The 18,300-nt window shown below is 43.3% G+C and overlaps 3 protein-coding genes across 4 annotated transcripts; 2 read left to right on the top strand and 1 right to left on the bottom strand.

The window, feature by feature from the left end:
- The first annotated feature begins 272 nt into the window (after positions 1-272).
- srsf10b (serine and arginine rich splicing factor 10b) lies at positions 273-7,108 on the top strand. Of its 2 annotated transcripts, none has more exons than XM_075450449.1 (6): positions 273-441; positions 3,335-3,441; positions 4,345-4,446; positions 5,224-5,389; positions 5,468-5,524; positions 6,098-7,108. In XM_075450449.1, the coding sequence occupies exons 1-6, from the start codon at positions 377-379 to the stop codon at positions 6,300-6,302; spliced, it is 702 nt and encodes a 233-aa protein (XP_075306564.1). In that variant the 5' UTR covers positions 273-376; the 3' UTR covers positions 6,303-7,108. The 2 variants fall into 2 exon arrangements, with proteins under 2 accessions (XP_075306564.1, XP_075306563.1); XM_075450448.1 differs by having other exon boundaries at positions 6,092-7,108.
- A 4,311-nt stretch (positions 7,109-11,419) lies between these two features.
- On the top strand, positions 11,420-13,404 carry gja9b (gap junction protein alpha 9b). The gene has a single exon (XM_075449157.1). The coding sequence runs from the start codon at positions 11,501-11,503 to the stop codon at positions 13,004-13,006; it is 1,506 nt and encodes a 501-aa protein (XP_075305272.1). The 5' UTR covers positions 11,420-11,500; the 3' UTR covers positions 13,007-13,404.
- Positions 13,405-16,190: 2,786 nt separating this feature from the next.
- Positions 16,191-17,791, bottom strand: mycbp (MYC binding protein). The gene is made up of 5 exons (XM_075449999.1): positions 17,656-17,791; positions 17,333-17,405; positions 17,200-17,248; positions 16,491-16,620; positions 16,191-16,408 (listed from the first exon to the last, which is right to left on the bottom strand). Exons 1-5 carry the CDS (start codon positions 17,668-17,670, stop codon positions 16,364-16,366), a joined length of 312 nt encoding a protein of 103 aa, XP_075306114.1. The 5' UTR covers positions 17,671-17,791; the 3' UTR covers positions 16,191-16,363.
- Positions 17,792-18,300: the final 509 nt, after the last annotated feature.

Below are 18,300 nucleotides of genomic sequence, written 5' to 3'. Positions count from 1 at the left end.
CGTTACTTGTCTGGCTGCATTGTGCCAAGTGTAAAGTTTGGTGGAGGGGGGGATCATGGTGTGGGGTTGTTCTGCAGGAGCTGGGCTTGGCCCCTTAGTTCCAGTGAAACTCTGAATGCTTCAGCAGACCAAGAGATTTTGGATCATTTCATGCTCCCAACTTTGGGGAAACAGTTTGGGGATGACCCCTTCCTGTTCCAACTGATTGTCGTATCATGTTAAAGCTGCAGGGGGCGCTGTGGAGTTTAGCGGCTCTGTTGTTGTGAGAAGAAGAGCTAAAAGGCGCCTTGGAAGTGCGCATGCGCAGCATATTTTTTTTTTCCCCCTCGGCAGATTTCTTTTAGAAACATTTTTCTTCTGCTGAGTGTGGAATTGTATGGTCAGATACATGAGGCCTCCAAACTCGTCTTTGTTTGTCAGGAACATCTCCGATGAGTCCAGGTGGGTGCTTTGCGAATCCACAAATCGTATGCTAACACATTAATGTTGTTGGCAGCTGTCCGTGTTAGCGTCGCAGTTAGCGTTAGCCTAGCGTTAACCTGCATGAATATTAACCAGCAGCGAAACGTTTCAGTAAAAAAGATGAACCACATCAGCTGTAACTGTAAACGGGCTTTATTTAAACTTGAACATCATCAATTTGTTTTTGGTTTTTTTTCCGTTCTCTGGCTCCTACCTTTTGTCTCATTTGTAATGAAGCTAGCAGTGCTAACAAGCTAACGCAGGCTAACAAACAAAATATTTATCGGAATATGTTGGTAATTCTTCGGGAGAAATGCCTCTAAAATGTTATAAATCCTGTCTTTAATTTTGATTTAAATGTATTTAGCCTATGCAGCTAACATGACTGCTGATCCCGTTGAACGTTAATAAGGAAACACGTTTCTGTTCAATTAGTCATCCTTTAAAACCGTTATAATTCTGACTTTTTATGACTGACTTTTATGATGATGATCAATGTCACTATTTAGTTTCACAATTTAAACTTACTTATTTGGCTTTGTCAAAAATGTGGGTTATTTACACTCATAATTCTCATAATAATATATATAAATTAAGAGATTATGAGGAAAACATTGACATTATTTGACCATGATCTCTGTAATATTATCAGAAATAACATTCATGTCTTTCCTTCTGCGTTCAAAATACTATTTTAGGTTATCCAGAAACTTAAATGTCCACCTATACTTTTATTTTGGAGGCATGAGATAAAAACTATTAGAACTATTAATATAAATGAAAAAATGACTAAAGTTAGTGAGTCCCTCGGTCCAGGAGAAATAAAGGGTTGAGTTAAACATTTAAGGTGTGAAGGTGTTGTTCTTTCTACAAATGGACCCCTAAAAAATCACCAACTTATTTCAAATTAGTCATTTAATAAATATTCCTTATAACTGAAAAGAAATTAGGCTTTTTGGGGCCTTTTTCCCACTCAGAGAATCACCAAAAACATTCGAAAACGAGAGTTTTCCCCCCAGAAAAAAGAATAATTTGAACGATTAAATGACCAAAATACACGACTGGTGTTCTTCATACCTGTTTTTAATTGACTGTTTCCTAAAACATCCAGTTATAATCTTCCATGATTATCCATTATTTGATCTATTTTTAAGGAAATCTGAAGGATAATTTCCCACATGGAAGAATCTGAATAATTCAGGATTAAACGGCTCATGTTGTGATATCTAACTTTTGGACAGCTCACATTTTAATCCATGTTTCTTCTCTGGTCTGACAGAATTCCATCATCTATATATAAATAAGTGATCAGAATCGATTTAAATGAGTTTTATATGTTTGTCTCGCAGCATTGATTTCACACTTTAGAGTAACTGAAAATCTAACATTTATTCTTTGAAAAACGTCTGTTTTCCTCGTTCGATGTGAACGCTGATGTTGATCTGCATGTTTTTGTCAGTAATCTCAACATATATTTGTTATATGCTGAGAAGGTTGTTTTTGTACCTTTTTGCCTTAAATGTAACCTGAGCTGAGCATCAGTCACGTTCGTGTCTACAGATTCATTACTTCAACGGTGTTAATGTGCAGATTTTAAAGGGACAGTTAAACTCAGAAGAGCAGCAAAGTGGGACGAGAAGCTTTTTCTAAATGTCCTAAATATCAGTGGACACAGAAAGATGTCCACAAGCCTCTAAACCTTTAAATATAATTTGCAAGATGTCCAGTTCTGAGCAAAAGTCCTGATCCAGTCATCATTTCTGTAATTAATTAACTTTTAAAGTAGTCCTGATCAATAGTTCTCCAGCTTTCTGAAAGTCTTTCAAAGTTTTTTTTTATCTTTGGACATTTTCTGCTTTTTCACTCATTTTCAGTCCATAACAGACAACTCAGCAAAGAAGCCATTTTAAACTGGATCTTTAGGCACTTTGTTCCCAGCAGCCTGTCACAGAGACACATCATTTGTTCCCATTTCTTTAGCTGCATCTGAGAAAAACAGCAAAGATAACACAGTCTGACAGAGAGAGAAAACAGGATTTCTGCAGCAACAAGGTGATTCCCAAAAAACTGTTAGCTCAAAACTTGGCATATCTCAGCATGGTGTGCAGTGCGTCCTTAAAACATTTGAGGAAACTGGACAAGTGGAGGACAGAAGAAGAAGTGTCAGGCCTAAAGAACTATCTACAGCAGATGAACAGGACCTGAAAGTGATGTCCTTAAGAAAGAGGAAAAAATCCAGCAAAGACCTGACACAGGAGCTGAGAGATGCATCTGGAGCTTCAGCTGATCCATCTGCTATTGGCCCAAGCCTCATCAGAAATGGGCTCCATGGAAGGGTGGCTGTCAAGAAGCCGTTCTTAAGGAAGGGAAACAGGGAGAAAAGGCTGAGCTGTGCCAAAGGACACAAGAAGTGGGCTGAAAATCAGTGGCAGCAGGTCTGATGGAGGGATGAATCCTCCCCAGAGCCCGGAGCTCAACATTACTGAAGCAGGGTGGGATCATGTTGGCAGAGAACGGAACAAAAGGCAGCCCACATCCAAAGAAGAGCTTTGGGATGTCCTTCAAGAAGCCTGGAGAACTATTCCTGAAGACTCCTTAAAGAAAGGACAGAACGCTCGTCTGAGAGGGTTCAGGCTGTGTTGGAAGAGAAAGGAGCTCACACTCTGCTGCTCGGTTCAGTTTTGTTTTTGTCTTGTGGTTAACAAACAGATGGATTACACTCCAGGTAAGTGGGAAACTGAAGTGTTTTTGGGTTTAACTGTCCCTTTAGCGTACTTAGAAGCTGCTCTTCCAGCTGTTTTTGGTGTAGATGATGTAGGCAGAGAAGCCCATGAATGGTCAGTTGAGTCACACTTGTATTTACGGTGTTCAGGCCTGAGGATTTGCGGCGTGAGTTTGGCCGCTATGGGCCGATAGTAGATGTCTACATCCCACTTGACTTCCATACACGTCAATCAAGAGGATTTGCATACATTCAATATCCTTTCCCAACGTGTCTTTAATGTCTTCTCCTGCTAACGAGTAGCTGTAGTTTCCTTTCAGCTGAGGTGATGTTATTTTTGTTATGTTTTCATTTTTTTCAACACATCATTTGATTGAATATCTAACATAAATATTTCTCTGTTATTGCTTCAGAAAATGTAAAAGCATCCAGTTGTGGGACCGGCCACAAAGAGTTACAAAGACCCGTATAGAGTAGCTGTAAAGACAAGTCACACACAGACCTGCAGGATCAGAGGGAGGGAAAAGGTTGAAAAGAGAAAGTAAAGCATGAAGAGGAAAAGCTTGGAAATGGCGGCAAAGAATGGGGAAAAGAAAAGAGGTTTAAGAGGAAAAGGCGAGCAGGAAACTCAAGAGTCTCTGGGAGTCGATTAAAGAGTGTAAAGATCAAGATGAAGTTCAAAGTCAAGCATGGGCAAAGGTAACGAGTCTGAATAATTTGTATCCTCCTAAGACAAACCCACAAATTTGACATGACACCAAAATCAGCTTTCCCTGTGACGTTGATGACTTTTTAATTGTGGTCGAAGCAATTTAATCAAGTATTGATGTTTGATTTGTTGGCATATTTCTTGTGGTGATCCCTCAGACGATTGGTTGATGTGTTTGAAACGCTTGCTTCATCTTTAATCTCTACAAAGATCAACCGAGCGTGTATTTTTCTGTTGTTCTTTCTCACCTGTGTTGCAGTAAAACTACCCTTTTTTCTGTTGTGTCGTTTAAAAACTGGACCTCGCAGGTCCAGCAGAATGTTTAGAAATGCATCTAAGTGAAGGTAATTAAAGGAACGGACACGTTTGGGTGTGGAAACGTCTTTTTTATATATATAACTTGTGTGAGAACTTGCTGAGAACAAACAAAACCCTTAACCACTCAGCATATTTGAGGATGTGCGTGATGCAGAGGATGCTCTCCACAGCCTGGACAGGAAGTGGGTTTGTGGCCGGCAGATCGAGATCCAGTTCGCCCAGGGTGACAGAAAGAGTAAGTGACCCGCTGGTGCTTATGTTCAGAGCATCAAACACTCTGGCTGTGTTCGAAACCGCATTCTACATACTACATACGGCATACTCATCGATCAGACAGTATGCAGAGCGTTTACCCACAATGCATTTCATTCCTGCCCGAGCTGAAATCAGCCGGCCTGAAGCTGATTTCCCTTAAGCTCTAAACTCTGTAAACTTTAGCAACATTTAAACCTTTTCAGGCGAGAAAGTAGTCGTTTAGATCCCCAACGTGTTGAAAACCTGACAAAATACCGGCTATTTACAATTTTGTTCCCACGAATTCGGCGCTACTAAAGCTAGCCGCAGTGAGCAACGCACTTCCGGTTATTTTCACAAAATAAAATACCCGTTGCCTTTTATCATAGAGAAAGCCATTACGATACAATTGGTGCTTTTGTTTTGAAAACAGGAAGTGAAGCTACCCTCGTTGTAGCTAGCTTGAAACTGCCGTTTTGACAGGAAATGAAGATCGGCAACGTCGCGTTACGTTGCATCTTGGGTAGTTTGAGTATGAGTAGGAACTTCATGATGCATACCCAACATTTCGGAGAATCTAGTATGCATCCGGGAACTTAAAAAAGGTTAAAGTTAGTAGGAATAGTAGGAGAAGTATGCGGTTTCGAACACAGCATTTGACTCTGCATAAAAATGTTTTTTCCACTTGTGTTTGGATCTCAAACTGTTTCTGAGAGCCTGTCAGTTAAGTCCGACAGTTTCGAATCGAATGTTTGTGGCGTTTGACTCCTTTTCTCAGCACCCAATCAGATGAAAGCGAAGGAGAGGCATTCTCCGAGCCGATCCTCTCGGTATGACGACCGCGACGGCCGGCGCAGACGATCCCACAGCCGCAGCTACGACAGATACAGATCACGCAGCCCGTCTTACGAGCGCCGGCGCAGACGATCCGAGAGTCCTCGAGAGTGAGTTTTTTTTTTTTCTCTAAACACGGTTGCTTTCATCTTTGAGGAGGAAAAGGAAAATAACTCCTCTCTCTGTAGATCTCGTGGACGGATGGGATACGCAAGAGGAAGAAGCAGAAGCCGTGAAGAAGACAGGTACGACCTTCCTTTGACCCCGATGCTTTCCTGTGCTGTTTTAACCCGTTATTTCAATTCAGTTTTATTTATATAGCGCCAAATACAACAAATGTCATCTCAAGGCACTTAAATAGTAAAGTCCAATTCAAGCCAATTGGAATTCAATTCAATTCATTGTAATCATAATTATTTATAAAATAATCCAATTCATTCATATAGAGCCAATTCAAAAACGGTTTCCTAGCTAAGGAAACCGACAGATTGCACCGAAACTTGTCTTCAGTCCAATCTCCCGTCCTGAAGTCGCCTGAGGCGACTGTGGAGAGCAACGACTCCCTTTGAACAGGAAGAAACCTCTGGCAGAACCAGAACCAGGAAGGGTGGCCATCCGCCTCCACCAGCTGGGGTTTGAGAAGACCAAAAAGGGGGGGAAAACCACTGTAACACCATCCAAAGGATACCTGTTGGAACAGGGAAACACCAGTTAATGACCACAATAATGTCACGTTCCTGCCCTCGGGTTCAGGCCTGGAACCGACTGAGTCCGAAAAGGTTGTTGAGCTTTTGTGTCTTCTGTGTCGTCAGATACAGGCAGCGCCCTCGGAGAGAGTCCAGAGAGAGGTCTCGATCTGCGTCGCCGCGGGAGACCGTCAACCCGCCGTCCGCCTCCCACTACACCGAGGAAGAAGTGAGGCGGGTGCATACGCCCTCGCGCTCCAGGTCCCGGTCCGCATCCAGATCGCGCTCCCGGTCACGCTCCCGGTCCTGGGCCGGGCGCAAGTCCGGAGGACGCTAAGCAGAACCCCGCCTCCCCCGTCGGACGGAGCCGAGCCGGTCAAAGATGTTTGTTTTCATGAATGTGACGCCGCAGAGCCGCTCTGTGGTTCAGTTTTATAAAGTGGTTTTGTGAAGTTTTCCCAGACCGATGCTGGTTTCTGTCGGCGGTTCCCCGCCAATATGTTGACTTTTTTCCTTTTTTTTTTTTTTCTTTTTTTTTTATTTAGTTACTGATCATTTCATCTCCCTGCACTGCTCGTACCCGCTAAACAAAAACAGTATTTTAGGAAACGATCTGTCGGCGAATCGAAGCCGCGTGCGTTAATGTGTTTTACCAAATTAAGAACCGATCACGTTCCTCTGACTTGACTGCTCGCCGCCTCCCACAGCGGTCTGCTTCTCGGCTTCACCTTCTGGGGAGCTGGAACCATCACACCGAACCTACGCAGATGATGTGGTGACTTCTCTCCGAGTCGTTTAAAGCTGGTTTAGTCTCTGAACGAGACCCTGTGGCCTCCTGGGGGATGAAAGCAGTTCTGTCAGGGCGTGAGTTTGGGTGCTTAAAGGCACCAAAGTGATGCTGTGGGTCCTTTAAAACTGTCCGCTGTACATTTGTTTTATTTCTGTGGCGTTCTCTGTACCAGTAGGACCTTTCAGACGACCTTTTGCTTTGTATTTTGCGTCCGATGTCGCTCGTCTGCGACTGTCGATGGTTTTTCAGAACGACTTGTGTCACTGCATGTTTTATCCTCCCCATCTTCTACCATTTAGTAGGAAGAATCTGTTATTTTGAGTAATAAATTGATAACATTCAGTATAAGAAAACGGCGTGTGGCTTTGGTTTGTAAACTCCAGCTGAAGTTCCGTGTATCGAGCGCACCTAGAGTTTCCTGGTCCGTGGAGGCGTTGGGTCTGAGTGGCGCTGGATCTGCATGGAAACAGACGGGCGCTGTCTGCAGCTGGCGTCATTGATTTCCTGTTAATGGAACGGCTGCTGGCAGGAACAAGTGAAATTAACTTCACAGCAAAGGAGCAGCCGGGCGTGAAATCGGACGTACCCCATCGATCAGTGTACTGAAAAGAGACGTCAAACAAGTGCGATGGAGGCTCAACACACGGCGTCTAATGAGATAAATAATGGGGGTGGTCATGATGCAGCGCTTCCCACCTCCTCACCTGCTTCTGGGCCGCAGAGTCCAGCCACACTCTGGTGTTTGAAGAGAAATCCTCAGATTTTCTTCTTTGTTACTGATTTTCTTTCGGAGTTTGGGTCACTGAAAGTACTTTACCGTAGGATGATAACAGTTAGTGTCCCTGTGTCTAAGTTTTTGGGATGTTTTTATCTGAATGACAGCTTGATCCATCTTTTTTTTTTTTTTTAACACATTCTGTTTATTGGATTTTTCCGTATTCAAGACAAGTATTTGAGTAACTCATTCTGAACATATCTCCTCCCCCCCATTTCCCAATACTGGTATTTATGTCTACAGAAATGTACTTAAATACAAATTATAATACAATAGGATCATAACATAAAATGGGCACACAAAACAAAGTAAATAAATAATATAATAAAACGCATGAAGAGAAGTACATACTGAAAATACATAGATAAATATAAAAGAAAAGCCAAATAAAGTCTAAAAATAGTTGTTTATAGTCTATAGTTTCTCTAGTCAGCAGCTAGATCTGGTTTTGGTGTGGCCCTTTAGTCAACTATGTCCGCTGTGTTCAGATGCTCAGTCAGATTACCCCATATTCCCTCAAATTTAACTGGTCTTTGTTTTAGATTGTACATTATTTTCTCGTTAGGGATAGCTTGATCCATCTTAACCCCCCCCCCCCCACCACCACAGTAACTCCTAACCTGTCATGTTTAACTGCGAAGTTGAACTGTGAAGGATCGCACCTGAGCTTATTAAAAGGGAAACTAAACTCAATCAAAAGGTTTATTCAGACCTTCTTTTAAAGCTGATGAACCGTATATTTAATCCTCGGTTAATTATGTTTCTATGTTAACAACCTCTTCTAATTTAAGATTTGCGTCCGTTTCAGTCCTAAATATCAGCTCCTCGATTGTTAAAAGCTTGTCCTGCTCTCAGAGGTTTTCTCTGGTCCTGATTTTCCACCAAATGGGTCAACCCCATGCCCCAGTTTCTGCCCTGCTGAAGGCTTCAGTTCAGAGGATCCACAAAGTTCAGGGTCCTCTGGGTTCAACCTCAAACTGACACCAAGCAAGCTGGATAGTTTCATGCCCATTTCACCCCTAATGACCGGCAGGCTGTCCATCCAAACTGCTGCGAGGTAAATGGCAGCAGAGCAGGGCCACGGCATCGATTGTTTTGGTCTTTCACCGCCTATAAGTCGTCAACAGCTGCAGCCGACGGGGATCATTTGTTTCTGACCAACACTGAGCCTGAACTGTGAGGATAGAAATGAGATCGTCGGACTGCGGTCGGCAGGATTAACCGATTCCTACTGAAGATGAAAGGTGAGTTAACTCGTTTTTAACGCATGCATGAGCTCTGGGAAGGTTCCTGAACCATTTCTCAGTGTCTTTCTGTTGAAATAATTACAATTATCGCTCTCTATTCATCACGACGGGTGAAGTGGGATGATTATTACCTTTAATTTATAATCTAATCAATCCAAAGTACGTAAATACAATGAAAAAAAGACTTAAATGTTCCCTGATGGGACTGACTGTTTTCTGAGTCATGTTATCAGGTTTGAATGTTGTTTGATCCTTTTAACTGAACAGTTATTAGATGTTAAACTGTTTCTCAGATAGCTTTTATCTCATCGCCTGCTTCCTCAGATTAAACTGAATGGAAACTTTGATTAATTTGCTCATGAAATGAATAAACATGGCTGTGAAATAAAGGCAGAAATTCTGCAAATTACAACATTTAAGTGAGTTTATTGGAGATCTATGAATGTTTTTCTGAACAGGACATTTTGTAAAGCCTCATTTATCTCCCAGTTATTTTTTATTTACTCTTATAATCCAATTATATAATCCAAAATAAAGGTGCATATTTATGTTTAACGAGTCGTGCCGCAAGGCTGGATAAGAAGAGGAGGAAGATTGCCTTTAATGGGATAAAAGAATGAAAGTGTGATTTATATCATGCTGGCACCTAAAACTGTGAGTGAAGGGTTGAAAATGGTAAAAGATGAAGTTTGATCAGCTGTCCAAAAAGAAAATATCCTCAGAAATCCCCAGTCGTGTCACAAAGGCATCGAACAGTGAGGATGATTAACGCTCCTCTCGCTTCTTCACAGTAGGAGAAGAAGAAGTGAAGACTGGATCCATCCGATCTGACACCAGCTGAGGAGGGAGCTGCGGATTGAACCCCATCGTTTCCAGGTGTGTTTTCAGGGTGTTTCGACACCCCCACTTTTACAGAAAGATGATTTCACCTTTTTGACTTTTCAATGACCAAATAAAGTTTTAACAAATCATAAAATGTGTTTTAAAGACTCTCTACCCTCTTTAGAATAATCCCATCAAGATTTGAGCAGTGTAACTATTGTAGTTTCCATACAGGATCTAGTTTAGGGCGATCAAAATCCAGTAAAATGTCCCTGTTCTGCATTTTTACAAATCAGAAAAAGGTTTCACAAATCCCAAACAAGGTTTTAAGGAATCTATAGCCTCTTTAGAATAATTCCATCCAGATTTGAGCAGTGTAACTATTGTAGTTTCCATACAGGACCTAGTTTAGGGCGATCAAAATGCAGTGAAATGACCCTTTATGCCCATCCATTTAATTCGCGAATTGGAGGCTGGCGAATTGGATGCCAACTTCAGCGTCGTGTCTTCATGTGTGTTCATGTGGCGCTCATGTGCCCCCCCTGGAACACCCCCACATTTAAAATCACTGCTCCACCCCAGTCTCCAGCCAGTCCTGGACTGGCCCAGGTCTCCTCCTGGTGGGAGATATCTGAAACACGGGCGGCAGTAAATAGCGTAATTGAAATGGCTTTGCACGTGTACTTTGCTTTGTTTAGAAGAGTGTAAAAACTATCATAAATACCGTAACTCCCCGCAGGGCCACCCCTTCCAGAGGAGGAAACCAATAAATAAACCCCACATACATTGAATATCGTCCCTGCCTCAGAGATCAGTTCTCACCAGCAGCAAAGGTGGATTAAAGGTGAAATTAAGCAGAAGGAAGGCTGGAATCACAGGAGGTTCTAATTCTGAAGGGGAACCAGGTTGTGATGGTTCTGCCTCTGGTACACCTTATGTGTGGCGTCGTGGATTTATAACCACAGGGAGAGAAATACGATCAATTTGCCCAATGGGAGCAGACCGATCCGGTTGCAAGGCATCATCACAAAGATCGGCTTCCAGAAGTCTTTCAAGGATGAAGGTGTGGTCTGATGTGGCGACACCTTGGATTTATCTTAGCTAGTTTCTTATTTATGTAGTGCAGACGGTGCTCTACTTTAAAGAGAATGAGAGCATATTTAATACAGAAAGAGGATCTTTCTAAGTCTGGTTGCATTGTTGGCTGGTTGGTGAGACTAAGAAAGAACTTCATGATCAAGTGATGCACCCTGAAATGTTGTAGAATAGAAAAATACTTTATTCATCCCCCAATGGGGGAAATTCAAATTAGTCAAGTAGCTCAAAAAAATTATAAATATTTACAATGATTGTATATTAACAACAACAATAATAATATCAATTCTAGTAAAAATACTACTACTAACTAATAATAATATTATAGATATGTTGTAGATATCTGACAGAGGTTGGACTGATTTAATGAGATACAAACTGACAGAAGTGCTAATAAATGGTTTATTACATTTAGTGAGGTTCTTTTACAGTATTCACTATCAGGCGTTTTGTTTTTATTTCTGTTGCTCTTATTTCAGTGTTTTTAAAGCACTTTGTGACATTTCTTCATGAAAACTACTAAAAAAATCCATTTTACGTACTTTCATTGCCATCAATGATTAAGGTGAAAGGAAACTTAAATTCTATAAAGATTAAAAGGTGAAACTCAGTGACTGACTGACGTCTTTTTTTGAAAGTTGAAAGTTTAATCTCCACTTCTGATAAATCTCTTCAGATTTGCTTTGATTGTAATGAAAACATGACTGATTGAACTGTAAATTCACCTGATTTTTAAACTCTTGAGTTAACGGTCGTAACTCTGTGTCTCTTTACAGTACTGATAAGATTTAAAAAAAGAAAAAAAAATGGGAGACTGGAACTTCCTCGGAGGGATCTTGGAGGAGGTGCACATCCACTCCACCATGGTCGGGAAGATCTGGCTGACCATCCTGTTCATTTTCCGGATGTTGGTCCTGGGCGTCGCCGCGGAGGACGTGTGGAACGACGAGCAGTCGGACTTCATCTGCAACACGGAGCAGCCTGGCTGTCGGAACGTCTGCTACGACCAAGCCTTCCCCATCTCCCTCATCCGCTACTGGGTGCTGCAGGTGATTTTCGTGTCCTCGCCCTCCCTCGTGTACATGGGTCACGCCATCTACCAGCTGCGCGCCATTGAGAAGGAACGCCACTGCAAGAAAGTGGCTCTGCGCCGCGAGCTGGAGGTGGTGGACGCGGAGATGGTGGAGGTGAAGCGGAGGATTGAGAAGGAGATGAGGCAGGTGGAGCAGGGGAAGCTGAACAAAGCGCCGCTGAGGGGCTCCCTGCTGTGCACCTACGTGGCTCACATCGTCACGCGCTCCGTGGTGGAGGTCAGCTTCATGATGGGTCAGTTCGTCCTGTACGGGCACCGCCTCAGCACTCTGTACAAGTGTGAAAGGGAGCCGTGTCCAAACGTGGTGGACTGCTTCGTCTCCAGGCCCACGGAGAAATCCGTCTTCATGATGTTCATGCAAGCCATCGCCTGCATCTCGCTCTTCCTCAGCCTGCTGGAGATCATGCACCTGAGCTTTAAGAGCATAAAGAAGGGCCTCCTGGACTACTACCCCCACCTGAAGGACGACCTCGACGACTACTACGTCAACAAGTCGAAGAAGGACTCGGTGGGGCAACAGGTTTGCGTCGGCACCTCTGTGGGACGCAAGAGCACCATTCCCACGGCGCCCTGTGGCTACACGTTACTGATGGAGAAGCAAGGCAACGGACCCAACTACCCCCTCCTCAGCGCCTCCTCTGCCTTCGTCCCAATCCAGGGCAACCCCGGTGCTAAGCCGGATGCCCACAAGGACGCCAAGGAGGGCGTGCCGAGCCTCACGGAGCACAACAGCAACTCCAACAACACCAGCAGCGAGACGCGCTCGCCTCCTGTGGACAAACAGGACGAGCCCGAGGAGCCGTCCTCGCCCCGCCACGACCTGGAGTGCAGGAGCTCAGAGTACCCCACCCTGCCCGCGGCAGACGCCTCCTCCTGCCCCACGCTGTCGGGCGTGGCAAGAAAGACCCGGAGGGTGAGTCCACCGTGGAACTGCTCCACGGTGGTGGAGGGCAACTGCTCGGACAGTGGAGACTCGTACCCCGGGGGCAGCAGCACCAAGCCCCGCAGTAGCAGCGCTGGGCCCCGGGCCCGGCTGCTGTCCAAGTCCGAGCCCAAGAGGCCCGGCAGGCCCGAGAGCCCGGACTCTGCGGGGGAGCTGAGCTCGGTGTCTCAACACAGCCGGGAGAGTAACAGCCCCATCGCCTCCTCTCCAAACCGCAGAGTGTCGGCAGCGAGCAGCGTCAGCAGCAGACGAGCCCCGAATGACTTACAGATCTGAAGCCTGCGGACAAAACTGACCCCCAACTTCCTTCAAGGACACGGAAACCAGCACAAAAAGCCTTTGCTGGGGTCACGGTTAGAGATTAATGGAGCCCAGAGAGGAACTTTTTCCTGTCCCATTTAAAACGAGAAAGCGTTCAAACATCAACACAGTCACTATTTTCACAGTTCTAGGTCGGTTTCAGAGTTTCCACAATGACCTTTGATTGATTCGGCAGAATGCAGACCGATTGGACGGGAATGGAAAACTCAGGCACAGATCAATGAATTTATTTTAGTCAATTGACACACTGTTATGTAAACAGACACTTTTACATGCGTCTGTCTGAATTAATCCAGCTTCTGCACCAGCTTCTGCACCAGCTTCTGCACCAGCTTCTGCACCTGCACCTGCTTCTGCACCAGCTTCTGCACCTGCACCTGCTTCTGCACCAGCTTCTGCACCAGCTTCTGCACCTGCACCTGCTTCTGCACCAGCTTCTGCACCAGCTTCTGCACCTGCTTCTGCTTCTGCACCAGCTTCTGCACCAGCTTCTGCACCTGCACCAGCTTCTGCACCAGCTTCTGCTTCTGCACCAGCTTCTGCTTCTGCACCTGCTTCTGCACCTGTTTCTACACCAGCTCCTGCACCTGTTTCTGCTTCTGCACCTGCTTCTGCTTCTGCACCTGCTTCTGCTTCTGCACCTGCTTCTGTACCTGCTTCTGCTTCTGCACCTGCTTCTGCTTCTGCACCAGCTTCTGCATCTGCACCAGCTTCTGCACCTGCACCAGCTTCTGTACCAGCTTCTGTACCAGCTTCTGCTTCTGCACCTGCTTCTGCACCTGTTTCTACACCAGCTCCTGCACCTGTTTCTGCTTCTGCACCTGCTTCTGCTTCTGCACCTGCTTCTGCTTCTGTACCAGCTTCTGCTTCTGCACCTGCTTCTGCACCAGCTTCTGCACCAGCTTCTGCACCTGCACCAGCTTCTGCACCAGCTTCTGCACCTGCACCAGCTTCTGCACCTGCTTCTTGCACCTGCTTCTTGCACCAGCTTCTGCACCTGCTTCTGCACCTGCCTCTTGCACCAGCTTCTGCACCTGCTTCTGCACCTGCTTCTTGCACCAGCTTCTGCACCAGCTTCTGCATCTGCTTCTTGCACCAGCTTCTGCACCTGCTTCTGCACCTGCTTCTTGCACCAGCTTCTGCACCAGCTTCTGCATCTGCTTCTGCACCAGCTTCTGCACCAGCTTCTGCACCAGCTTCTGCACCTGCTTCTGCACCAGCTTCTGCACCTGCTTCTGCACCTGCTTCTGCACCAGCTTCTGCACCAGCTTCTGAAGTTTTGCTTTAGTGTAAAAATAATTTTTTTACTTAATGCTCCGTCGTGCAGTTTATTTTGATCCAACACGTCTGAAAAAAATAAATTGACAGTACTGTGCAAAACTCCTGATCCAGTCCTCATTTTTTTCTGTTTCCTGGTCCTGATCAATCGATCTCCAGCTTTCTGAGTTTTTCTTTGGACATCAAATCAACACACGATTTCTATTCCTGTATTACATTTTAGCTCATGTATTTTTAGCACTTTATTGTCATTTTGAAAGACTGAATTCAGATCAATATGATGAATATCAAAGTAAATATTATAAACATTCCATTAACCAAACAGTTATTAGAAACACTGATGAATCTACTTTTAACCTTTAAAGACGTTTCCAAAAGTGTCAAAACTACTTGCCGAAGGTTTCCACAGCTGTTTGTGCAACTAACAATAAAAAAACTAAAATATATCCAATTCATTTTAAGAGAAGATTTTGAGAAACAGCATATATTTACAGTCGAAAGAACAGAACATGAAAGGAAATACTAATCAGGATGAAACTGAAAATTCTGCATCATGCTTGTTTTTTCTTTGTTGAGCCACTTAACTCTGAGCTATGAACCATTCAGGCAGGAAAAAGGCTCCTAACTCAAGGGATGAACCAGTCTTGTGTCCACACAGAACAGACAACTTAGCAAAGAAGCCATTTTAAATTGGATCTTTAGGAACCTTGTTCCCAGCAGCCTGTCACAGACACATCATTTGTTCCCATTTCTTTAGCTGCATCTGTGAAAAATTGCTTCATAGTTTCAACTTTTTTGTACATTTACGTTAAAACTGCTTTCAGTTACCAAAAGAGTCAAATTAATATATGAAATTCAGTTTTAAAAAAATCCTAATCCCAAAAATATGAACGTTATCACGTCTAAAAGTAGGAAAGTAGGAAAAAAACAGACAATAATAAATATTATATGTTAGTCAACATCAAGAAAAAGTAAATAAGATTCAATTTAAAGCTTAAAAAAGGAATATAATATATAATCTAATGACTAATTATGGAACAATTAATATAAATTACATGATTAAACTGTTTTATGCCACCAGAAATGAATAATCTAGAAACTCTTTGTGGGTTTTAGACTGGAATTAAGATTTGTTCCCATTTCTTTAGCTGCATCTGTGAAAAACAGCGAATATAAAAGTCTGACAGACAGAAAACAGGATTTCTGCAGCAACAAGGTGATTCCCAAAGAGCTGTTAGCTGAAAACTTGGCATATCTCAGCATGGTGTGCAGTGTGTCCTTAAAACATTTGAGGAAACTGGACAAGTGGAGGACAGAAGAAGAAGTGTCAGGCCTAAAGAACTATCTACAGCAGATGAACAGGATCTGAAAGTGATGTCCTTAAGAAAGAGGAAAAAATCCAGCAAAGACCTGACACAGGAGCTGAGAGATGCATCTGGACCTTCAGCTGATCCATCTGCTGTTGGCCCAAGCCTCATCAGAAATGGGCTCCATGGAAGGGTGGCTGTCAAGAAGCCGTTCTTAAGGAAGGGAAACAGGGAGAAAAGGCAGCCCACATCCAAAGAAGAGCTTTGGGATGTCCTTCAAGAAGCCTGGAGAACTATTCCTGAAGACTCCTTAAAGAAAGGACAGAAAGCTCGTCTGAGAGGGTTCAGGCTGTGTTGGAGGAGAAAGGAGCTCAGAGCAGATATTCACTTTAAAGCTGCTCAGAACCGAACTAACTCTGGTTCTGCCTCAGATTCTGGGTTCAGATTCATGTTTGAACGTGTTTCATTTCCTGGAAATATATAAGGAAACTAAGGGTGGATCAGGACTTTAACAGGTGTTCTGTATTCTGAATATGAAGAACAACAACCATTGATTCATGAGCAAAAGTTGTTTATTATAAAACCCAGACTGACAGTGATTCCGTGCTCACTGTACATCCATTATTATGAAATAAACATTTACATCCTATACAAAACAAGGCCAGTGTTTAACGGTTTTTTATTTTGTTTCTTTTTTACCATTAAAAAAAGCAACACCACAACCCTTCTACGCGTCCGCTGCCTCGTCAGGCGATGGCTCGTACTGCATCAGCTGGGAGAAGACATGAAACAGGAAGTTAGAGGTTTCAGGAGGACCTATCAGGAAGTTCTATCGTCAGGCAGCTGCGGCTCACCCTGTTCCTCAGCTCTTTGTTCTCCTCCGTCAGCAGGCTGCACTTCTGCTGTAGATCAGCCAGCTCCATACGGAGACCCTCAGCGTCCGCGGGGTCCAACCCCGCCGCCCCGAGGTGGAGCTTTACAAAGCTGTGGCGCCGGTTAAGGTCGACTCATCTGCAGTTTCACATCAACAGAAACACAGGGCGAACACAACAACCTGACAGTTTAATAACTCCCATCTAAACTCATTGTGTGCAGGCAGGCAAAGGTTTGGGCACCTGAGGAGATCAGCGCTGAGTATCACATCTCAGAATCATTATTTCCCTTAAGTTTTATGACTCTGAGGCCGTTGTCATGCACCACTCTTGAGTATTTACACAAATATTTAATCACATTAAGGGATCAATGCTGAATCACTGTTTGCTTTAAGCTTTGATGTGCATTGTCCATGTGTTTCTGTTCTCAATTTTGGGTTTGTAGAACTGTCATGGGACAGAGCTTACAGCAACTTGGATGGCAATGGTTCCATCTTTGCAGGTAAGGACCGAACAGTTCTCCAAAGCTTGGATCTAAAGCTTGCTGAAAGCCGTTAAAGACCTGGACTGTTTCCTCTCAGTTAGAGCTAAGATTAACAGATGACCTCAAAACAATATTTTCATCTACCTTTTGCTTGAGGGTGTCAGGACCTGAACTGCAATCTTAAACACTAAACCCAGAAAAGGATACTCGAGTGCATTGTTCGGTTTATCGGGTTCTTCATAAAGTGCCACTAAAACTGCAAAATAAATGCGTTAATGAAACTATACAACAGTAAAAACTAATTCAATGGATGATTTGGATGAAATTCCTGCCCATTTACCGCTTGTCAAAGTGTCAATAACACCTGATTTCTCCAGGTATCTTCTAAACTGCTCTCGCTTTGAGTCTGAGGCCTGAAAAGTGAGAAACACGAGTTAGCGACACATACTTATCCTGTCAGTAAAATACCTACATAAACTGAATGGAGAACAATTTAAATGGATTAAAAAAAAACACAAAATAAAAACTGACAGGACATCTCCAGACACGCCAGGATTCAAATAAAGCTAGCTAGTTAGCACATGCTACATAAGAGATCAAATCTAAACGTTGACATGTAAAATGTAGCACATAAATGCAAAACGTGGACCCGAAAATACTTACTCGGTAAGTGGCCATTAATGCGATGATAGACGTATAATTCAAAGCTGTGTTGAACGGAGAACCGGTTTGATAAATCGGCTAGCTGCAGCTGACTTTGCGTTTGCTTCCGTCCACAAACGGACGGTCTGTTGCCATGACAACATGCGTAAACGGAAATGAAGCTCTTACCCCATAAGATAATAAACAAGGAAAAATAAACTTCAAAAGAAAAGAACACTGATTTCTTACCATTATTACTGTTATTATTATTATTTAAATAAAAATTACAACATTTAAAAACGAACTGCTCAAAGTATAACTGAGAAAAATATGCCGTGTTGCCAGATTTGAATCACAAAAATAAAACAAAAAACTGGAAATAATAAGCCGAATTTACTATTTGCACATTCTATTTCCAGTATACTTTTAAATATATGAATTTATACATATAAACTGGATTTATATGGACTAAAACCTAAAAACGTAATGTTTCTTTGGCAGATTCGGTTGTAAACAGGAGCGAGATTTGTTTTTTTGAATATCTCAGTGGATTTATCAGACGGTGGTGTAAGCGAAAAACATACGTTACACTGAAATGTATGTGTTTACTTTTAAATACATTATCCGACTTCCAATTTAAACTTCTGCCCAAACTGACAACGCGAG

The sequence above is a fragment of the Odontesthes bonariensis genome, chromosome 18, assembly GCF_027942865.1.
Source record: "Odontesthes bonariensis isolate fOdoBon6 chromosome 18, fOdoBon6.hap1, whole genome shotgun sequence".
NCBI classification, from domain to species: Eukaryota; Metazoa; Chordata; class Actinopteri; order Atheriniformes; family Atherinopsidae; genus Odontesthes; species Odontesthes bonariensis.
The sequence above is the reverse complement of the archived record's forward strand: the minus strand, read 5'-3'. Positions and strand labels throughout refer to the sequence as shown.

What these genes read in the sequence shown, in the direction of transcription:
- srsf10b (XM_075450448.1), top strand. Translation starts at nt 377, where the DNA reads ATGGTCAGATACATGAGGCCTCCAAACTCGTCTTTGTTTGTCAGGAAC. An exon ending in CGCCCAGGGTGACAGAAAGA is followed by an intron (nt 4,447 to 5,223) that starts GTAAGTGACCCG and finishes TCCTTTTCTCAG; the next exon opens with CACCCAATCAGATGAAAGCG. An exon ending in CGATCCGAGAGTCCTCGAGA is followed by an intron (nt 5,390 to 5,467) that starts GTGAGTTTTTTT and finishes CTCTCTCTGTAG; the next exon opens with ATCTCGTGGACGGATGGGAT.
- gja9b (XM_075449157.1), top strand. Translation starts at nt 11,501, where the DNA reads ATGGGAGACTGGAACTTCCTCGGAGGGATCTTGGAGGAGGTGCACATC.
- mycbp (XM_075449999.1), bottom strand. An exon ending in TATTGACACTTTGACAAGCG is followed by an intron (nt 17,249 to 17,332) that starts GTAAATGGGCAG and finishes TTTATTTTGCAG; the next exon opens with TTTTAGTGGCACTTTATGAA. An exon ending in ACAAAGAGCTGAGGAACAGG is followed by an intron (nt 16,409 to 16,490) that starts GTGAGCCGCAGC and finishes GTCTTCTCCCAG; the next exon opens with CTGATGCAGTACGAGCCATC.